The sequence below is a fragment of the Cervus elaphus genome, chromosome 31 (assembly GCF_910594005.1).
Source record: "Cervus elaphus chromosome 31, mCerEla1.1, whole genome shotgun sequence".
Classification (NCBI taxonomy): Eukaryota; Metazoa; Chordata; class Mammalia; order Artiodactyla; family Cervidae; genus Cervus; species Cervus elaphus.
Window position 1 is genome coordinate 5,659,889 of NC_057845.1, and position 21,238 is coordinate 5,681,126.

Consider the following 21,238-nt stretch of genomic DNA (forward strand, 5'->3'; position numbering starts at 1 on the left):
CTCACCAAGTCCTGAAACAAGGACCAGAATCTAGAGGGGACGTTCACAGATGTCATTTTTCATGTGTCATTTTCAGAGCCTTAAGCTAGTCTGTGTCTTGCTTAAGCAGACATTGAAATGGGCTTAAGCATGTGAAGATTTTATTAGGGCAGATGCCTTTGAGAAGATGGGGAGGGAGGCTGGGGAAAGTCAGGAATTCCGGGGCTTCCTTGGCTCGGACAGTGAAAAATTTGCCTGCAATGCAGGACAAGGTTCAATCCCTGGGTCGGGAAGATTCCCTGGAGAAGGGAATGGCAACCCTCTCCAGTATTCTTGCTTGGAGTATTCCATGCACAGAGGAGCCTGGTGGGCTACAGTCTATGGGGTCACAAAGAGTCGGACACGACTGAGTGACTAACACTTTTACACTCTCACAAGGAAAAACCTGAACTCTTCCCCTCCAAAAAAAAAAATAGTTGATTCACCTTGAACAGCCATTTGCAGTACATCAGGCAGACAGAAGTCTGCAGGCACCCCTGTGGCAATGAGGCAAAGCCGAAAATGCCCTGAATGCCCGCACCACGGTCCCCTTTTGTATTCTGTCTGTTGCCGGGCCAAGAACCTTACTTAGAAGCCGACACCCCTCTTTTCAAACACACTCTTAGTTTTCAGACGTACCAGTCAATAAACGAAGCAGTCATAGTGAGGGAAAAGTGTATTTCACAGTCGTTATAAAAGTACATATATTTCATAAAGGTGACATAAATACAGTCCTTACTTATGACCAAACCGTACAACCAAAGCCACCCTGGCTTCCGGATATCACACGATGATAGTCGTCACTTCCGGCAGTAACCGCACACAGGCTGGCCAAGCTCACGGGTGCAGACTAACAGGAGACAGCCATGGGTCCAAGAGACAAAACACGCTCTATACTTACCAAAGGGATACTCAAGGTCTCCATATAAATATAATAAAATAATAAAGAACTCAACATTTCTCCTCTCACTCAATCCCATAGATTTGTCAGGTCCTCACACACGCAAAACACGGGTTCTCCCCTTCCTCACTGACCCCCTCACCTCTCACTGGGCTTGGAATAAACCTGAGTTCACAGTTCAAGCTGCCAGTGGTGACACAGTCAGCTGTTCTGGAAGCGTGCCAGGATCAGAGAACACGCCCCAGCAGGCAAACACAGCGAGGCAGAAACACTCATGGTCTCGAGGCCAGTAAAACACAAGAGAGAGACATAAGAGCTTAGACCAAGTTGGCGGGCAAGCAGCCTGCAAGCCTGCGGAGCCACACTTGCAACTGGAAACCATCTTCAAAGAGGCTTCTTCACCGATCAAAAACCCAGCACTCCGTGTCAAATGGAGAGAGGGACTTCTCAGCTGCTGCTTTTCTTCCCTCTGCTTAAAAAATTAAAAAAGCTCTATTTTTCAATGGAAAGTTCCAGAACCTGGTCTGGAGCCATCCAAATGAGTGCCACCCACAGTGGGGAGTCTGACCTCCTCCCAACAAGCCCCAGGGCTGGGGCGATCCCCAACAAGGCGAGGGGAGCAGCCGCCCCGGGTCTCGTGAAGATCAGCCAGAGCTGGGCACGGCCAGGTGTCCCCCCCTCTTCACTCACTCAGGGACACCTGGGGCAGAAGGAGGTCACCAGTGCGGAACGAGAAGAAAGGAAGACCCACCCTCACCGCTCTCTGGCACAGGCTGGCTGCTGGCGGAAGTGAAGGCGGGCTTTGCAAGGCTCCAGGGTCATGGACTTCCTTCGGATCAGTGGGCCGGGAGGACTAGCCCTGGGGTGGCCCCAGCAGCGGTTTCTGGTCACGCCCGCACCAGCCAGCAGTTGAAGACGCCAAGCCACAGTGGAACCTGTCTGTGAGCTGACCTGCATCCAACCTGTGCCGATTCTTCTTTTGCCAATTCTGTTCATGGCCGAGTGGTCCCCACCAAGGGCCAGGGCCCCGGCCCCAGTGGAGACAGCTCCTGGCAGGCTCCAAACTAGACACAGTCAGACAACAGTGGGGTCCACAAAACACATACACAGGGACGGCACGGACACAGACCCAGAGGTGCATCTTTGGTTCCATCCTTGGCAAAAGGTGTGAAAACCGACCACAGATTCAAAGCCTTGTTTGAGGAACACTGCTTTCCTCAAAGAAGATACAGTACTGTATTTTGAACGTGAGTCCCTCCACACGAGCCTTTCACTGCTCATGGCAAACTGGCTGAGCTCTGTTCCACAGTTGTTTCCTTAGCAGCTGGAACACTGCAATGCACAGAGCTAATGGTGCCTTCCGGGCATGTCCATATTCAACCTTACCTGTCTTCTCTTTCTAAATAACTGACTGTAACTATGCTCTGCACCTTCCAGAAGGATCTGGGCTCTGCTGATCTGATGGGAAGGACAGGTGGCCAGCTAGGATCACATCCCCTCCTGCAGGCCACCACGGGCCAGCGCCACTAAAAACATCACCTGGGCAAGCCTTGATGGGCTCCATGCTCATCCTCTTGTGAGAACAGGAGTTTGGTGAAATCACTTCCCATCTCATCACCCGGGTTTCTAAAAATCATGTTGATCGATTTAACGACATCACATAAAGAACAATCACCTTTGGAGAAGATACTAATAATTCAACTGTTAGCAAGTTTCAACCAAGTGAAAAAAAATTCCATCAAGACCCTGCTTGGCAAATGAGTGTCCCACATTGGTCCTTTCCATTCACTGGGGACCCCACTGTGGGGATCAGTCTTGGACCCGATCGGAGTGGGTGATGCTGGTTTCTAAGCTTCCTGCCCATCTTCCCCAGGGGTTCCTGAAGCTGGGCCCTCTGCTGACCAGCTCTTGCCACCCTTCAGGGAGTTCCCTCTATCAAAGGCGGGGAAACCGTGGCCTGGGTGAACCATGCTGTGCTTCCAATGCCACGTGACTGCTGATATGAGACCAGCCCACTAGAGGCACACACAGCACACAGTGCAGAAACAGCTCAAAGGGCGTATCGTCTGGGCAGGCCAGAGGCCAGTGCAGGGTTCTCCCTGCAGCCCGGCTGAGGGAGGGGGGTGGAGGGCCAGTGAGCAGGCGGGAGGAAGGAGGCCATGGGTGACGGAGTCGGCCGCATGGACAGCCAACCCTCCTGGGAGTCTCCAGTGGGGACCCTACATGAGACCAGGCCATACAGGCTCTGGGTCTGTGGGCTTCAGCTGTAGGGACAGCAAGTGTCAGGAGGAGGTGAGGCTGTGAAGGGTGCTCCAGGAGAGGCGTGAGAGTCTCCGCACCCTGACGGATTTGCACTGCTTTCCTTAGAAACACCCGGATCCCCTTCGCCGGCACAGGTTAGCACTGGCCTTTGACCCCATCAGCCAAGTCAAAGGAGAGGCTTGAGGGGGCCAGGGGCTGCAGCGGGGGCACGCTGGCCTCCAGGGGCCTGTCTGCAGGGGGCTGCAGGCTCTGATGCCGTTTCCTCAGCATCTGTCCGATGCCCATCATGGGGAACCTGCCTCGGCTCTTGACACAGTTGGGGCTCCCCAGGGGTTGCGCGGGGCCGTTACCGGGCCCCGGGGCTGGGGAGCACATGCCCTCCTCTTTGGGTGGGCTGTTCTTATCTTCGTGAGCAAAGGAGACCAGAGTGGGGTGCAAAGGCGTTTGGAGAGGCGACGGGCTTCCGGGCAGCAGAATGGGCGAGAGTGTCCGCTCACAGCGAGCCAGACCCCCAGGGGAGTTCAGAATCCTGTAGTGATGGGACGGGGAGAGCAGTTCCGTCTGGCCGTCGCGATCCACGGACTCGAAGGAGCGCACCATATCCAGCAGCAGGGGGTCTTCCTTGACGGGGAGGCTGGTGCCCCCAGGCCCCTGCTGAGGGGGCTCCGGTTTCTTCACGATCCTGGGGGTCCTGGGGGGTGGCACGGGGATGAACTCCATGGAGGAGGAGGCCACACAATTGGAGTCCGAGGTTTTGCGAAAAATATTGCGGCAGCCGAAGGAATCTGCACATCGAGAAAGAAAAGGAAAGATGAAGACGGCCACACAGTCAGCGCCCACAACCCTGTTCCCATGCACTCGGACCTCCAGTTTCACCGAGATGGGGTGGGAGGTGCCCAGGGAGGTCAGATGGGACCAAGGAGCTCATGGCTTCCCACTCTCCCCACGGGGAACTGGACGGTCTTCCTGGAGTGGAGGGGACAGAAGGCTGGTGACAGGAGGCCTCCTGGGTTCTGACTTGCCTCATGGCACCAGCTTAACTTCTGCTCTCCTTTCGGTTGTTTAAAACTCTGGACCCCGCCCAAGAGCCTCTGAATGAAAAGGTCTGCGGCTCAACAGGATGACCACAAAGCTGCCGGAAGCATGTGGATCCCAACTCACTGAGGACTTGCAAGTTTGGTCCTCAGATCATCAAAACCAGAAGGAAGGTTTTTTCGTAACTTTAAAAAAAAAATTATGGTGAAAATTACATAACATAAATTTTAAACTGTTTATGTATTTATTACTTAACCTCTTTTAAGTGTACAGTGCAGTTAAGGACATTCACACGGCTGTGAAATAGAACTCTTCACTTGCAGATCTGCTAGTGGTTGTCAGGGGCAACTGGTCTATACATCTGACTACTCTAGCTCCCTCATGTAAGGTGGAATCTACAGTATTTGTCCTTTCATAACTGGCTTGTTTCACTGAGTACAGTGTTCTCCAGGTTCCTCTGTGCTGGAGCATGGGTCAAAATTTCCATCCCTTTTAAAATTTTTATTTATTCATTATTTTCGGCTGTGCCGAGGCTTCATTGCTGTGCGGGGGCTGCTCTCTAGGTGCGGTGTGCAGGCTTCTCATTTTGGCGGCCTCCCTTGATGCAGAGCATGGGCTCCAGTGTGTGTGGACTTCAGCAGCTGCAGCTCAAGGGCTCTAGCGCACAGGTTCAACAGTTGTGGTGCATGGGCTAACTTGCTCCTCGGCATGTGGGATCTTTCCAGATCAGGGATCAAACCTGTGGCTCCCGCGCTGGCAGGCGGATACTTTACCACTGAGCCACCAGGGAAGCCCCAGAATTTCCTCCCTTTTAAAGACTCTCTCATGACTTCTGGTCTCCCCGGAGCCTCACCCAATCCTGAACGGGGGTGAAATACTCTTCATCTATATATTTCAGGCAACCAGCCAACTCCCGTGGCTTCCATCTCAAGCTGGCACAGGCTAGAATCCAGGTTTGCAGCCTTTGGCAGAGAAGAAAGGGAAAACCCCCGGCATTTGGCGCTGAGGGAAGTGAAGCCAGGTCCACATGGATCAAGGCCTGACTTGGTTGCTGCTCCTACCATCACACCTGACAGCCCTGTTGGAGTCCGGAGGCAGGAACGAGCTGTTGCCACTGGGAGCGATTTCGGCGACAGCCAAGGGCACTGGGAATCCTCTTCCCCTTACATAAATATATACACAGATTCCCCAAATAAATCTCCTCCTGGGGCCAGCACAGATGCCTGAGATTCATGGGCAGAGAGAAGGGAAATTTCATTGACGGCTAACGTCTCCAGCGTTCCAGCTGGCACGTGAGCCCCTGCCCTTCCCTGAGATGGCTGTGTGCCCTAATCTTGTAGCCCGGCTTCTCCCCCCACCCCCTTCTGCTTCCTCTGTTTGCCTAGAGGTGTAAATCCTGGCAGGATCCCTCCCACAAGCACCCTCCTTACCCCACCCCAGATTCAGCCCCGGGGCAGAGACCTGGGCCCTGCATGGTCCCCAGCGAGAAGGGCAGAGTCACCCCCGAGTCTTGGGCATGTGGGCTGGCTCCTCCTTACCCCGTTCTTCCTGGGAGGGAGTCAGCTACCCTGGTCAGCAGAGAGAGCTCTAGAGCCAGGCTGCTGGGCTGGAAATCTGGACTCCATCACTTACCAGCTCCCTGACTTTGGACATCTCTCTGTGCTATTCCTCACCTCTAGAAATGGGGGTGAGAACGATCTCACCGGCTGAGTTAAGAGCTGAAGCAGTGCCCGCCACACCGTGAGTGGTCAGTGTGAACAGTTAACACAGGCTCCTCCGCGCTCCTCGGCAACAGACTCCCAAGTCCCAGGACAAAGGCAAAATGCAGAGGAACAGACGACAGTTGACCCAGGAAAGTACCAAGGAACAGACTCGACCTCTGCAGCTACCTAAGTGAATGAAGTTGCTCAGTCGTGTCCGACTCTTTGCGACCCCATGGACTGGCTCCTCCGTCCATGGAATTTTCCCAGGCTCCTCCGTCCATGGAATTTTCCAGGCAAGAATACTGGAGTGGGTTGCCATGTCCTTCTCCAGGGGATCTTCCTGACCCAGGGATCGATCCTGGGTCTCCCGAATTGTAGGCAGACGCTTTACCATCTGAGCCACCAGGAAAGCCCGCTACAAAGTTAACCCCAAATATGCAGACCTTCCTTCGGGGAACCCACAGGATGCCATTGTCGAGGGCCCGGATTCACTGCTGGTTTCAAAGCCAGAAAGGAAGGTCTCCCGAGGAGGGACAAGCACAGTCTCTGCAGTGGGGCCCCTGCCTTCCTGACGCCTGCAGAATGAAATGGAACCAAGTAGATCTGCTCTTCCCTGGGTGACAGCTGGTCCCTCTTAGAGTCAGAAAGACCCATGCTACTGTTTTGAATGTCCCCAGCACTTTGCCAACAAAGGTCCGTCTAGTCAAGGCTATGGTTTTTCCAGTTGTCATGTGTGGATGTGAGAGTTGTACTATAAAGAAAGCTGAGGACCAAAGAATTGATGCTTTTGAACTGTGATGCTGGAGAAGACTCTTGAGAGTCCCTTGGACTACAGGGAGATCAAATCAGTCAATCCTAAAGGAAGTTAACCCTGAATATTCATTGGAAGAATTGATGCTAAAACTGAAGCTCCAACGCTCTGGCCACCTGATGTGATGAACTGAGTCACTGGAAAAGACCCTGCTGCTGGGCAAGATTGAAGGCAAGAGGAGAAGGGGACGACAGGATGAGATGGTTGGATGGCATCGCTGGCCCAGTTGACAGGAGTTTGAGTAAACTCCGGGAGATGGCGAAGGACAGGGAAGTCTGGCGTGCTGCGGTCCATGGAGTCGCAGAGTCAGAGATGATATTGTGACTGGACAACAACAAACTGCTTTCCTGCTGGTTAATGTCAGACAGCCGGAGCCCTCCTGGAACCTTAGTTTCTTCATAGTTAAAGCAAAGGGATCGAAGGCTGGACACCACCACCTCTCCCATCCCCTCTGGAAGGAGCACCGGCCTCTACTCCACAGGTGGCTTCAGGACACCCACTCCTAGGCTCCGTGTCCCCTCCAGGCCCTCAGGGTGTGTTAAGTCTCCTTTCCGTATCCCTGGATGCCTGCTCCAGAGGAGGAGACCCATATCCATCAGTTACCTCATGTGCTGGATGATGAATGAGGGAAAGCCCACACGTGTTTCTCATTGAAGTGAAAAGTGAAAGTGTAAATCGCTCAGTCGTGTCCAGCTCTTTGCGACCCCATGGACTGTAGCCCGCCAGGCTCTTCTGTCCATGGAATTCTCTAGGCAAGAATACTTGAGTGGGTTGCCAGTTCCTCCTCCAGGGAATCTTCCTGACGTAGGGATCAAACCTGGATCTCTTGCATTGGCAGGCCAATTCTTTACCATCTGAGCTATCAGGGGAGCCCTTATCTCACTGGATCCACCCAATAGCTCTGACAGATAGGTTTCCTTTCACAGGGAAGGGAATCAATAAAGATCCTCAGAGGGTGAGGAACTTGGGCCACCACCAGCCTCAGAGCTGGGTTTAAGCACCCTGCCTCCACCCAGAGCCCAGACCCTGTGGATCACATGTCACTGCCTCTCAGGGTGCACTTTTTGGGGAAGGCTTTCACAAGAGCATGCCCCATCCCTGCTCCTGAACCCTGATCTCTGCCCCCCAAAACTGAACACCAATGCCTGGTTCCATGATACTATGCACCCAAATCTCAGCTACCTCAATAAAATACCAAGCACTCCAGTTTCTACTCCCACAATGCCATGCACCCTGGTATCTGCTCTCCCACAAAACCATGCACCCCAATCTCTGCTCCCATAGTACCATCCACCTTGACGTCTGCTTCTTTGACATCTGCAAAATCATCCCTCCCAATCTCTGCTCCTGTACCCCATCTCTATTCCTGTACCCCATCTCTACTCCTGCACCCCAATCTGTTCCTGCATCCCATCTATACTCCTGCACCCCATTTCTGCTCCTGAACCCCAGTCTCGGCTTCTGCACCCCATCTCTACTCCTGCACCCCATTTCTGCTCCTGAACCCCAATCTCGGCTTCTGCACCCCATCTCTGCTCCTGCACCCCAGTCTCTACTCCTGCAATACTTTACACCCTGATTTCTGCACCCACAAGCTCCTGCATCCCAGCCTCTACACCTGCAATACTTTACACCCTGATTTCTGCACCCACTCCACCTCTGGTCTCTCAAACCCCGCCCACACGGGTGGACCACACCAGGCAGTCAGGACCTTGCTTGTTCTCTCGTTGCCTCTAAAGCATGAATTCTGCTTTCCCATGGCACAGGAGTCGTGTCTGTCACAGGGGCCCACACAGACACCAGCATGGGATACACAGCAGCCACGCAGCTGAACATGAGGCCCCGAGAGTCCCCCACGCTGACCCACCTTTGTCGGGGAAGCCAGGCTTGGAGGCCTTGCGGTCCTTGAGCAGGGCCCTGGTGCTCTGAATCTGCGTGATGAGCGAGGCCGACGGCTGTTTGTGCGACGGCAGGTTCTTGTCCAGCTTCTTGGAAAACGGTCGATGAAGAAAATCCCCTCTTTTTTCTTGTTCTTTGGGCTTTTTATCCTTCCAATGAGAAGCAAACATGGGTATTCAGAGGCACATAAGAATGCACAGCAGGACCCCCTCTGAAGAGCTATCACAGTGGAATTAAGGAGCCTCGGTTTCCTAAAGCATCAGGCTCCCAGCTGCGTGGTGAACAAGGGAAGCGCCCAGACCCAGAGGATGCCCCGGGAAGCCACGGCCTGCTCCCTGGGCCACAAGTGGGCTTCGTGGTCCCCAGCTTCCTGCAGTGTGCTGTTCTGACATGTTCCAACAAGGGCACGGATATCCCTGGGTGGTCCATTTTCCTAGAACAAGCTGAACAAACCGAGGTAAAGCCTATGAGGACTCCTGGTAACCTCCCATCTTAGCTACAGCAGAGTCCTGAGAGTCTGCCCAAGTAGCGGATTTGCAGAGGCAAAAAGTGCTCCATCATAACCTCAGTGTTTATGTGTTCAGTGAAGCCAAGGAGGTGGACGACCAACCCGTGGAGCCCTGAGCCTGCCTGGGTTAATTTCTGACCCGCCTTCCTCTGCTCACGTGGGCTCTTCTTGTTTAGTCACTAAGCCGTGTCTCTCTCGCGTGCTCAGTCACTCGGTTATGTCTGACTCTTTGTGACCCTATGGATTGTAGCCCGCCAGGCTCCTCTGGCCATGGAATTTTCCAGGGAGGAATACAGAAGTGGGTTGCCATTTCCTCATCCAGGGGATCTTCCTGACCCAGGAATCGAACCCGTGTCTCCTGCACCGCAGGCAGACTCTTTACCACTGAGCCACCTGGGAAGCTCACGTGGGCTCTTATGTACTTAAATTGGCACAAATCAGCCATTTGTGCTGTCACGTATTGCCCTGATTGAACTCAATTATAATCCCTCTGATGGGAGTGAATTTGACTGTTTTATACATCTTCAACCCCACAGCCTCTGGCATGAAGCCAGGCATGGAGAGAAAGCTTATTAAATAGTTAGTGAAATATTAAAAACAAAAACAAAAACAAAAAAGCCAGTGGAAACGGAACTGAATTAAAATTAATTGGGTTCAAGCTTCTGGGAAGGGTGATGCCACAAGGAAGCAGCTTTTTTCTGGCCCTAAAGACTGTGTTTGATGTTTATTGTTAAACATAGACAACTGAATCCCTGACCTCACCAGGAGTGGGGGGTGGGGTGGGGAGAGACCAATTTTCACATTTTTTGCCTTAAACCTTACGAACATTTGCAATTCAAGAGAGCTCATCTATTTTTCATGGATGCTGTTGAAAAGCTTCTCAAGGAAACATCCCCTTGCACTTGGGTAGCCCTTTCTAACAAGGATTTTCAAAGTCTTTCTGGATTGGGGTTCATTATGTCCAGGTTTTGAGTGGGAAAGATGGCAGGAAAGAAATGGGAAGTAGGGGGGCACCCATCCCGGCCTTGAGTGTCACCTCAGGACAGGAGCTGCTGGGAGCCCAGACCTTGGCTGAGGTGGCTCGTCCCCATGGACGGATGAGGCAGGAAGAAAGCAGAGGTGGAGCTCCTGCAAACACCTTCCCCAACGTCTCATCAGCCACCACCACCTTTACTGAGGATGTTTGTAACGCCAGACACTATGCTAAGAGCATGACCCATGATGAGGCAAATCCTGTTATCCCCTCTTCCAGAGGTGCCTGCAGTAGCTAAATATACCCAGATAATTCAAAAAGATACATGCACCCCTATGTTCACAACAGCACTATTCACAACCGCCTAGACCTGGAAACAATGTAAACGTCTGTCGACAGGTGAATGGATAAAGAAGATGTGGTCACACACACGTACAATGGAATGCTACACAGCTGTGAAAAGAACACCATTTGCAGCAACACAGATACAGCTAGCGATTATCAACCTAAGTGAAGCAAGTCAGAAGGAGAAAGACAACTACCACAGGATATCACTTATATGTGCAACCTAAAACAGGGCACAAATGAACCTATCTGTGAAACAGAGACTCACAGAGAACAGACTTGAGGTCACCAAGGGGAGGGGGGGCGGCGGAGGGATGGAGTGGGACTTGGGGATTGGTAGATGCAAACTGTTAGGTTTAGAATGGATGAACAACAAGGTCCTATCGTTGAGCACAGGGAACTATATTCAATATCCTGTGATAAACCACAATGGAGAAGAATAGTCAGTAACAGGGATGTGTACACATGTATAACTGAGTCACTTGGCCGTACAGCAGAGATGGGCCCAACGCTGTAAATCAACTATACTTTCATTTTTTAAAAAAGAATTCACCCAGGAGCCTGACAGCAACTCAGATTTTTGCAGCCTTCCCTGAACGTCGGTGTGTTCTTAACCTTTGACTCCACACTGCCCTCTGGAAGCTGGGGCAGGGCCAGGCTTGTTCTGGCGGCAGAGAGAAAGGCAGGGACCACACTGTAGTCCAGGGCATCCAGGATGCTACAGATGAGACCACGAGCAAGATGCTACAAAGGGCAGGGCGGAGGGGGGCATCCGCTCCACACCAAGGCCAAGCACAGTTCTCCACCGCCTCCCTTTCCCCCTTTCTATCAAACACCAACAGGCCCTCTGCTCCGCAGCAAAGAAGAGTGAGCTTTCACCATTTCCAGCCTCTCCCCAGGCAACAAACAGCCTGTCCCAAAGTCTGGCTCCATTTTTTATATATGTTTTTATGAGCAAACTCATCAGTTCTATCTGATAACACCTTAAACAGGAAAAAAGAAATCAGATGCACTTTTGTGATACACTGTAAAACAGTATTTGGAAGAAAAAAATAAAACTGGAGTTTGCTCCGCCACCCCCCCACCTCCCACCACCACAACCCCAACACTGCCCCTTGGAAGGATTTTTTTTAGAAACATGAGTATATCTTCCTTTGGGCTACCCTGCATTTCCTACTCTCAGAGGGCTCCTGCGGGCAGCCTCCTGGGTTCATCTCAGCTCCTTTTTAACTCTCTGTGGCTTCTCAAAGATAAAGGATCAAGATGCAAACTTTCAGGGGGGCCAGTATCACCACCCAGACAGAGCTCATGAACCAAAGTGTGTCCAAGGTATGAGAGTTCTCTGTAGGACGAGATCAAGGTTGGCTCTAGAAATTTCTCCTGCAACCCACAAAGGGATCTTTGGCAATGAGCAGAGCTGACTCATTGGACAAGCCCCTGATGCTGGGAGAGATGGAAGGCAGGAGAAGCGGACAACAGAGGATGAGATGGTTGGATGGCACCATCAACTCAATGGATATGAGTCTGAGCAAACTCTGGGAGATAGTGAAGGACAAAAAACTGTGCTACAGTTCATGGGGTCACAAAGAATCAGACACAACTAAGCTACTGACAATAACAACAAGGAAGCCCACAATGGGGACAGGAGAAAGAGGACACGGATTTAGGACTAAAGGGTCTGGGGAACCTTGCTCACATCCCCCTGTCGATCCTGCACCCTGGTGTTGTTGCTCAGTCGCTCAGCTGTGTCCAGCTCTTTGTGACCCCATGGACGGCAGCACGCCAGGCTTCCGTGTCCTTCAACATCTCCCGGAGCTCGCTCAAACTCGTGTCCACTGAGTCAGTCATGCCATCCAACCATCTCCTCCTCTCGCCCCCTTCTCCTCCTGCTTTCAATCTTTTGCACCATGGTACTTCCTCCAAACTGCCCCCATCCGCTCCCCCCACCCTCAGAGCATTCTTCTCAGCCTGAAAGAACAGATGACCTCATAGTGACTGGTTTCTAGGGAGATGCCAAGAGTTTACCACCCATCTGCTCCTTGGGGGTGGGGGACAACACCCTGGATCTGTCCCAGTGGACAGGTCACCAGTCCCCAGGAAACTGACTTGTTTACAAGCAGCCATCTTCATGTCTTCCAAGCAGAGGTTCATAAATGCAACCGATTTTCCAATTCTACCATTTTCATTTGCATGGCCTATTTTCTCCAAAAGAGATTTCCCAGGGAGAAGGATGCTAAATTGCCTTATGTAACAGAAACATATCTTCAGAAGGACTAATTATGTTCCCCCTTGCCTGCACCCACTCCCGCACACCCCACCCAGCAACGCTGGCTGCCTGCAGGCCTCTTCGGTTTACCTCTGATTCTCATGGGTGGGCAGTGTGCCCCTCAACCGCATGTGCCTAAAGGCGGGTGGTGGAGCTGAAGCTTCAAGGGTCTTCTCTGCCCCCTCATGCTCAGTCCATACCCTCCAAGGTGGATCCAAGAGGAAACCAGAGGCCCCAGATGCTAGCAAACCCCACACAAAACAGCCTCTTCTTCTCTTTAAACCATTTTCCAACCACCACACATGTGCGTGGACGTTTTTCAAAAAAACTGGATGCCCTGAGTGTGCAGACCTGGACTTCCCTGGTGGTCCAGTAGTAAAGAATCCGCCTGCCAATGCAGGGGACATAGGAGATGCGGGTTCGATCCCTGGGTCAGGAAGATCCTAACCTGGAGGAGGACGTGGCAACCCACTCCAGTATTCTCGCCTGGAGAATCCCCACAGACAAAGGGGTTGCAAAGAGTCAGACACGCCTTAGCGACTGAGCACAAGCCCAGGCCCATAACGTAAGGAAAAGCCACAGAGGCCTGAGTCTGCCATAAGAAACAAACAAATGCATTGAGAATAAAAAGGTCCAGGAACCGGGAAGCCATGGACTGTTCTAAACCCCACTTCTTTATAGGTAGAAACACAAATGCACAGCCAAGTTTATTGTTATAGCAAGATGAATTTTTAAAAAGTCAACTATACAGGTGGCTCTAGTGATAAAGAACACACCTGCCAATGCAGGAGACATACATGGGTTTGATCCCTGGGTTGAGAAGATTCCCTGGAAGAGGGCATGGCAACCCACTCCAGTACCTGGAGAATCCCATGAACAGAGAAGCCTGGCGGGCTACAGTTCATAGGGCCAAAGCGTTGGACACGACTGAGTGACTTAGCACACACACAGAGAAAGCTGATCTGATCTGAGGGGATTCTGACAAATCCACTTACAACAGGGTTCTGCATGTCTGAATTCAGGACAGGATGAGGGGTGTGCAGAGTCCGGAGCCCCGGGCAGGGATTCACTAATCTTCAGGGTCACAGGCAACGGAGACTTTCAAGTGTCAAGTTGCCTAGACCAGGGCACCCAGTGTCCGGTCAAACACCAGTCTACAGTTTGTGGTGAAGGCTTGTGTTAGATGAGAAGGACATTTCAATCGTAGGCTTTTGAGTAAAGCAGCTTATCCTCCACAGTCTGGGTGGGTCTTGGGCAATCCAGTTGAAGGGTTTAAGAGAAGACTTCATGGTAATGTTTGGCGGAAACCGACACAATAGTGTAAAGCAAATATCCTTCTATTAAAAATAAATTTAATTTTTTTAAAAAGAGAGAGAACACTGAAGTGTTCTGAGAAAGAAGGAATTCTGCCTCCAGAAGCCTTGTGACTGGAGCTGTAACATCAACCCTTCCCTGGGTGTCCATGCATCACACACACACACACACACACACACACACACACACACTGTCGATTCCGTTTTTCTGGAGGACTCTGTCTAATCCATCAGAATCCCCAATTTCTTACCTGCACGGCATGAAATTCAAGGTCTCTTGTCCAGGTGTCCAGGGAGGCCTGCGAAAAAAAAACCAAAAAACAGCATTTTTCAACAATTCAAGAAGCTGCACTTGCTGTTTATTCCCTAAACTCTTCCCACTTGCAGCTCTGGTTGAGGATTACCTATTTCAGTGTTTGCAGACAAGAAACCAAACTGTTCCGGAAGGAGGCGGCAGATGTCCTAATTCCTGCCCTAGAGAGATTTTCTAGGTAAGGTTTATATTAAAGTCTAGGACACATGACGGAGTGGTGCTCTGATGATGAGTAAAGCATTCACTCAGTTTTCTCAATCAACAAAAGCACGCATGAAAACGGCGCCCGGATCAAGAAACAGAACCCAGCCAACACAACCCAGCCAACACCTAGAAGTCCCTCGTTGCCACATTCTCTTCCCGCCCCCGAAGGTAGCCACCGTTCAGATTTGCCACAGCAGAGACTTGATCCCAAATTTGATTGTTAAAATTTGTGCAGGACTTCCCTGGTGGTCCAGTGCATAAGAATCTGCCTGCCAACGCAGAAGACATGGGTTCAATCCCTGATCTGGAAAGATTCCACATGGCTCGGAGCGATGGAGCCCATGGGCCACAATTACTGAAGTCCAAGAGATCTCAGGCCTGTGAACCATAACAACTAGAGCCTGTGCTCCACGGCAAGAAAAGTCACTGCAGTGAGAAGCCCACACACCAAAATGACGAGAAGCCCCTGCTCATCGCAATTAGAGAAAGCCTGGGCACACCCAAAACCCACTGAAGCCAAAAGTGACATAAATTTAAAAAAAAATTTTTTTTTAATTTGTACAGATTTGGAAATGACACAAAGAAAATACTGTAATATTTTACCTTTAAACTTATAGTTCCCATTATGCATTTAATTATGATGGTGGTGGTGGTTTAGTTGCTCAGTCGTGTCCAACTCTTTGCAATCCCACGGACTGCAGCCTGCCAGGCTCCTCTGTTCATGGAATTTCCCAGGCAAGAATACTGGAGTAGGTTGCCATTTCTTCCACCAGGGGATCTTCCCAACCCAGGGATCGAACCCACGTCTTCTGCATTTCCTGCTGGGCAAGTGGGTTCTTTACCACTGAGTCACCTGGGAAGCCTGCATTTCATCACATTCCTCCAAATTCGAATGTTGGAGTCCTAAACCCTGGACCTCAGAATGCAGCTTCACCTGAAGACAGGGTCAGGTGAGGCCCGTCCCATCCCCTCTGGGGCCTGGCAGGGGGTACAGCGGGGAGTGTGAAAGCTCTCTCTCCTTGGCCTTTGAGAAGGAACCTCTTCTTGGTCTTACCTTTTCAGGTGATTAAGTTAAGATAAGGTCATCAGATTGGGTTCTAGTGCAGTGTGACCGGAATCCTTATAGAAAGGGGGTAACTGGTCATAGACACACAAGCAGACTGCCACGTGAAGATGAAGGCAGAGATCAGGGTGATGCTCCTACAAGCCCATGAATACTGAAGACTGCTAGCACCCACCAGAAGCTAGGAGGCATGAAAGATTCTCCCTCACCATCCTCAGAGGGAATCAGTCCTGCAGACACCATGACCTTGACCTTCTGGACTCCCAAACCAGGAGACGACACATTTCTTTTGTTTAAGCCAGTGGTCCCCAGGGGCACCAGGAGCTGGTTTCGTGGAAGACCATTTTTCCAGAGACCAGGGTGGGAGATGGTTTGGGGATGATTCAAGTGCATCACCTCTATTGCTCACTTCATTTCTATTATGATTACATCAGCCCCACCTCAGATCATCAGGCATTAGATTCCAGACGAGGGGGACCCCTGGTTTAAGCCACTTGGTTTGTGGGACTTTGTGATGGGAGCCCTCGCAGGCTCATACAGTCCTTCCGCCACCGTCTGCATGATTTAACTTCCAAAACTGCAGTGTTACTTGGATATCGCAGAGAAGTCCGTGTATTTCTAAGTGACATTTTGCTACATATCAGCATTATTTTCCAAGACTTGGACAACACTGGCTTCCAGTTCTCTGTGGCTTCACTGAGCCAGTTTACTAGTGATGACTTCCCTGCCACAGCCCTCCATGGCGTCCTGCCCCCCGCCCCCCGGACCTCTCTTTTAGGAAAAGGAGTCTCTGGGGCCTTAGTCCAAGGTGAGACAAGGGTCTTCCTTTTCCAGACGTGATCTCTGCCTGCTACAGTACGAAGACGGGGAGAAAGTGGCAAAGTCATACCATGATAGCACTAGAATCCTGAGAGGGAAGTGTTTTCTGCTTAATTCAGCTCCTCTGTCTCCTTGGAGAAAAAGAACTGGGATCCAGAAGAAGAAAGAGGCCAACACTTGCCCTCAATGCCCAAACAAGGCCCCAGAGCCGCCCCCCAGCCCACTCGTGTACAACCTCGAACTTCACTCCGCTGCACACCACGCATCCCCTCTGCTTCTCCTCCTGGACCAGCTGGGCTGAAACCCACAGAGGCCCGGAGTGGGCTCTCCCTGGAGAATCTGGCCTCTTTCAGTCTTTCTCACCACTTTTTCTAGCTGGCCCCATTCCACTTTGCTAGGTTCCAATGGAGAGGAGCTGGGTCATCTAGCCAGAGCCTGTAATTTAATTAGCTCAAGTATTGCTGCGGTTTGGAGAAAACAAATGGAAACTAGAAAATTGAAATGCTGTTTCCCCATTAGCGTTTCTATTGAAACTCTAACCATTAAATATTGCAACAAATGTTTTAAAATGCTTACCATGTGTTTTCAGGCCAAATGCAATAAGCAGCTGAGAAAAATAATGTAGATGAAAAAAAAAAAAAAGAGGCCCTTTCCCATCCTGGCCCTGACACTTTGGAGCACTCAAGCAGTGCTGGGTACCAGGGCAAACAAGGACGTGGGCATCGGCCAAGTGGCTTAGAGGCCGCCTAGGATACACACTTAGGGGATGTGGCACATCTAAGTTTGCATTATTACCTGAGGCCCTAAAGAGTCAAACCAAGAGGCAGGGGAGCCCAACGGTGACTTCTGTATCCCCTGGCCCCCAGCCGAGGTGACCACCCCCAGTGCAAGTGACTGTAAGAGGTCCCTCCCATAGGGCATGGCCATCAAGTGATGGTAATCTGACTTGAATGCTGCCATGCAGGTGGTCCCCCTGCTTTAACCAAGCTAGGTGTCACAGCTGGAATGTTCAACCTTCCCAAGACGCTGACCCAATTCCATTTTCTGAGACTCAGGCCAAGGTCCACTTGATTATTTCACTTCTTCCTCCAGCAAATATTTATTAAGCCTCTACAGGCAGCGTGCAGGCTCTAGAGACACTGTGAGGAACAAAAGGGACGCTGTCCCAGGGACCCTCCTGATGGTCCAGTGGTTAAGAGCCCAATGCAGGGGAACTTGGGTCTGATTCCTGGTTGGGGAACTAAGATCCCACGTGCTGCGGGGCAAGCCCAAGCACCACAACTGAGACCAAGAGCTGTCAAATAAATAAATAACAGGGACTCCATCCCTCCTCTTAAGGAATTCACAGACCAGAGTGGGAGAGAGATGAGAATCAAATCATCCCAGAACAAACAGAACCTCATCCAGGGGATCAGCCCCAGGAGGCAGGAGGTGTGTGACAGCCTGCACTGGAGAGATGTGACCCGAAGGTACAGGTCAGAAAGCAGCAGGGGTCCATGAGGACACAACCCTGCCACCACATCTGAAGACAGACAGAGACTGACTCAGCAGAGAGAGCTCGGGAGAACATTCTGGAAGAGAGCAGGGTGTGTACAGCCCTGGAAGACAAGAGAGCACAGAAGTCTGAAGGCCCATGGGACCGAGCACGAAGCAAGAAGCAGGGGGCGTTCCTGGTGGTCTAGTGGTTAAGACTCTGCACTTTCAATGCAGCGGGGCACGGGTTCCATCCCTGGTCGGGGAACTAAGATCCCACATGCCTCAGGGAGTGACCAGATGAAAATTAAAAAAAAAAAAAAGGCAAGAAGCAGGGTGATGGGGGTGGGGGTAGGGGTAGCTAGAAGATAAGGTCGGAGTTGCTGGCAGAAGCCAGTCCGATCTGGGACACGGCGGCCACGTCACAGTTTGTCTTCCACAGTAAGGAAGCCTTTGACAGTTTCGAGCGGGGAAGCGATATGGTCTCATTTGAGTGTTAATAGCTCACCCTGGCCTGTGTGCGGACAGCCTGTATTCATGACTGCAGTCATGAGGACAAAGAGGGAATAGTTAGGAGGCTGTGGCTGAGGTCCACGCAAGGGGCGATGGGGGCTGGACCAGGGCGGGAGGATGGGGTTGGGGAGCTTCAGGAGTCAAGCTGGCAGAACTTGGTGACAGACTGGCTCTCAGGGGTGAGCGTGCCGTGTGCATGCTTGGTCACTCGGTCGTGTCCCCATGAACTGTGGCCCACCAGGCTCTTCTGTCCATGGGATTTTTTTTTTTTAGGCAAAAATATTGGAATGGGTGGCCATTTCCTTCTCCAGGGGATTTTTCTCGACACGGGGATCAAACCTGTGTCTCCTGCATTTCAGGCAGATTCTTCACCACTGAGCCACCTGGGAAGCTCCTGGGGGTGAGGGAAAGGAGTAAAAAGGACTCTGCCCCATTTGAGGGCGAGGCTGCCATTTGGAGAGAGAGAACAGGGGCAGGGCAGGAGGGCTGCTGCGGGTTGGCTCCTGTGTGCTATGTTGGAGACCTGCACTCATTCGAGAGGAGATTTGGCAAGCAATTGGCTGGAGGGGTCTGGAGCTGGGGGTGTCTGGCCCTTCACCGTCTCTGATCTTCCGCTCGCAACCCAAAAGCCATGTATGTGCTTCCTGCCCAGAACCAACCCACACAATCCATCCCGCCAAAGGCTCATCTCCACCCTCACCACGCTGGTGCCTCACAGTCTCAGAGGAAGGGGGCCTCCAGTCCAGGGTCAGGGCTAGGTCCCACCTGGGTTGCTCTGAATGCCCACCCGTCCCCACCTTCTGCTGCAGTCCCTTCCTCTGCCCCCCACCCTGACTCCTTCCCACCCCCGTGCATCCTTCAAGCAGAGGCGGTCATGTCCTCCTATTCATCGCCAGCATCATACATGGAGAGATCTAGGCTCACAGTCTTCACTCCCCCCAGTCCATGCAATCTCTTCTCTGCCCTTCCACTTCCTCCATGACAAGCAGCTGCTCAGCCATCACCACGGGCCATTTTATACTTGACCTTTCCCACGTCCTCCCCAACATCCTTCCCCCCTGGGTCTCCTGCTGCCCCAGGATCTCTGCTTGTTCCTCTGTCATCAGCATCTCCTCTTCTCCGCCTGCTTGAATCGTGCCATCTCCCAGGCTCTGTCTAGAGTGATCAGCCTCCTCCTCCCAACCCAGCTGCCTACCCCAACCCCGCCTCGATGCTCGGGGCGGCTGCATTCTCACATGGCAGCTCAGCTCCCCTGTCACCTGTATCACTGCAGTGGTCTGGGCCAGGTCCCACTTGCTTTCTGCTGTCACAGTGAAGCACAGCCCAGCAGGCTCCACATTCTATGGGAAACCCCTGAGCAGCCCGGGGAGCCCCCACTGGACAGAACAGTGAATGAGGGGTCCGGGGGGGAGGTCCCTCACCCTGTGCGCCAGGCCCTGGATCTGGAGATCCTAGCACGATCTCTTAACAAGCATGGATCTGGGGTCCGAATTTTGGATCATACGATACTAGTCTTTACTCTGAAATCAAAGAATCTTGGTATTTTCTCTCAGGTACGTCCTAGGTAGCATCAGGTCACCAGGGACAGCGGACTGGAAAGGTTCACTCCTGATCCTTTTTCCCAATCCTCACCTTCCTTACTTTCTTCTGATGCCAAGTGTTACATACACATGTCTTTCAGCATCTTGTTTTTATCTTTTGGCAATCTGACAGTGGATTCCAGCCGTGACTCCATTGGGAATCATCCAGTGAGCATTAAAAAATACTGACCCCCCCAGATCTGGGACTTCCCTTGCAGTCCAGTGGTTGGGACTCCATGCTTCCACTGCAGGGAGCATGGGTTCAATTCCTGGTCAGGGAACTAAGATCCCTCACATGCTGCATGGTGCGGCAAAAAAAAAGGAAACATCACTCCCCCACCCCCAATCCTGCCCCCTGAGTTTCGATGGAATCGGTCTGAGGTGTGGCCCAGGCATTCACAAGCTGAAATGCCCCTGGGGATTCTACTATATGCCCACAGCTAAGAACCACAGTCTGGAGACTGGACAATGGTGGCCCCACTGTAAGCCATTTCTTATAAAGTGAAAGCGTGAGTCGCTTCGGTTGTGTCCAACTCTTTTTGACCCCATGGACTGCAGCCCACCAGGCTCCCCTGTCTGTGGTATTCTCCAGGCAAGAACACTGGGGGGTGGGTGGCCATTCCCTTCTCCAGGGGATCTTCCCCACCCAGGGACTGAACCCGGGTCTCCAGCATTGCAGGCAGGTTCTTTACCATCTGAGCCACCAGGGAAGCCATTTCTTAAGGGCTCGGTAAAGCGAGTAAGTATTTGTCTTTGGCTACTTCCATGTCCCACAACAACTGGCTTCCTTTCCAGTCCTCCTCCCATAAAGGAAATCCACTCTTCCTAAGAGGTCCTGGGTTTTGCTCTGGGGAGCCACTCACCTCATACGGCTCCTTGGTGGGCCTGCACCTGTCTATCTGGTAGAGCTGGGTCTTGTAGCAGACGCTGTCCTGGAAGTCAGATTTCTACCAGAGAAGAAAAGAAAATAAGCCGGGCTCAACTCTCAGAAAATAGGAATGTCTATCAAGCAGTCATTAATTTTTAAACCAGCACTTGGCTGAGAAACGACAGAATGCGGTTGGCAGACCCCTCCAGGACAGCCCACAGGAGCGTGGGGGAGGCAGGACCCGGACTCCTGGCTCCGCCGGGAAAGGGCTTGGTGGCCCCGGGCACGTCACTGTTCCCGCTGCAAATCCCCTCTTTCACCTGTGCGATGAAGACCACGCTAAGACATGAGCTCAGAGACCAAATATGTGA

General features: G+C 51.9%; 1 protein-coding gene across 2 annotated transcripts in view; it reads right to left on the reverse strand.

The window, feature by feature from the left end:
- Nucleotides 1-679: 679 nt before the first annotated feature.
- The window catches only part of HUNK (hormonally up-regulated Neu-associated kinase), a 123,953-nt gene continuing 103,394 nt past the window's right edge, over nucleotides 680-21,238 (reverse strand). Inside the window, exons 8-12 of one of the 2 annotated variants that reach the window (XR_006339131.1) lie at nucleotides 20,863-20,946; nucleotides 14,286-14,333; nucleotides 8,598-8,778; nucleotides 1,671-3,966; nucleotides 680-1,388 (exon numbers count right to left, since the gene is read on the reverse strand). Coding sequence is in view for 1 of the 2 variants with exons in the window: in XM_043892856.1 (XP_043748791.1) it covers nucleotides 3,317-3,966; nucleotides 8,598-8,778; nucleotides 14,286-14,333; nucleotides 20,863-20,946 (963 nt within the window). In the remaining variant the exon portion in view is untranslated. Of the gene's footprint in view, nucleotides 3,967-8,597; nucleotides 8,779-14,285; nucleotides 14,334-20,862; nucleotides 20,947-21,238 lie in introns of both variants that reach the window. The other variant, XM_043892856.1, reaches the window with a different exon arrangement.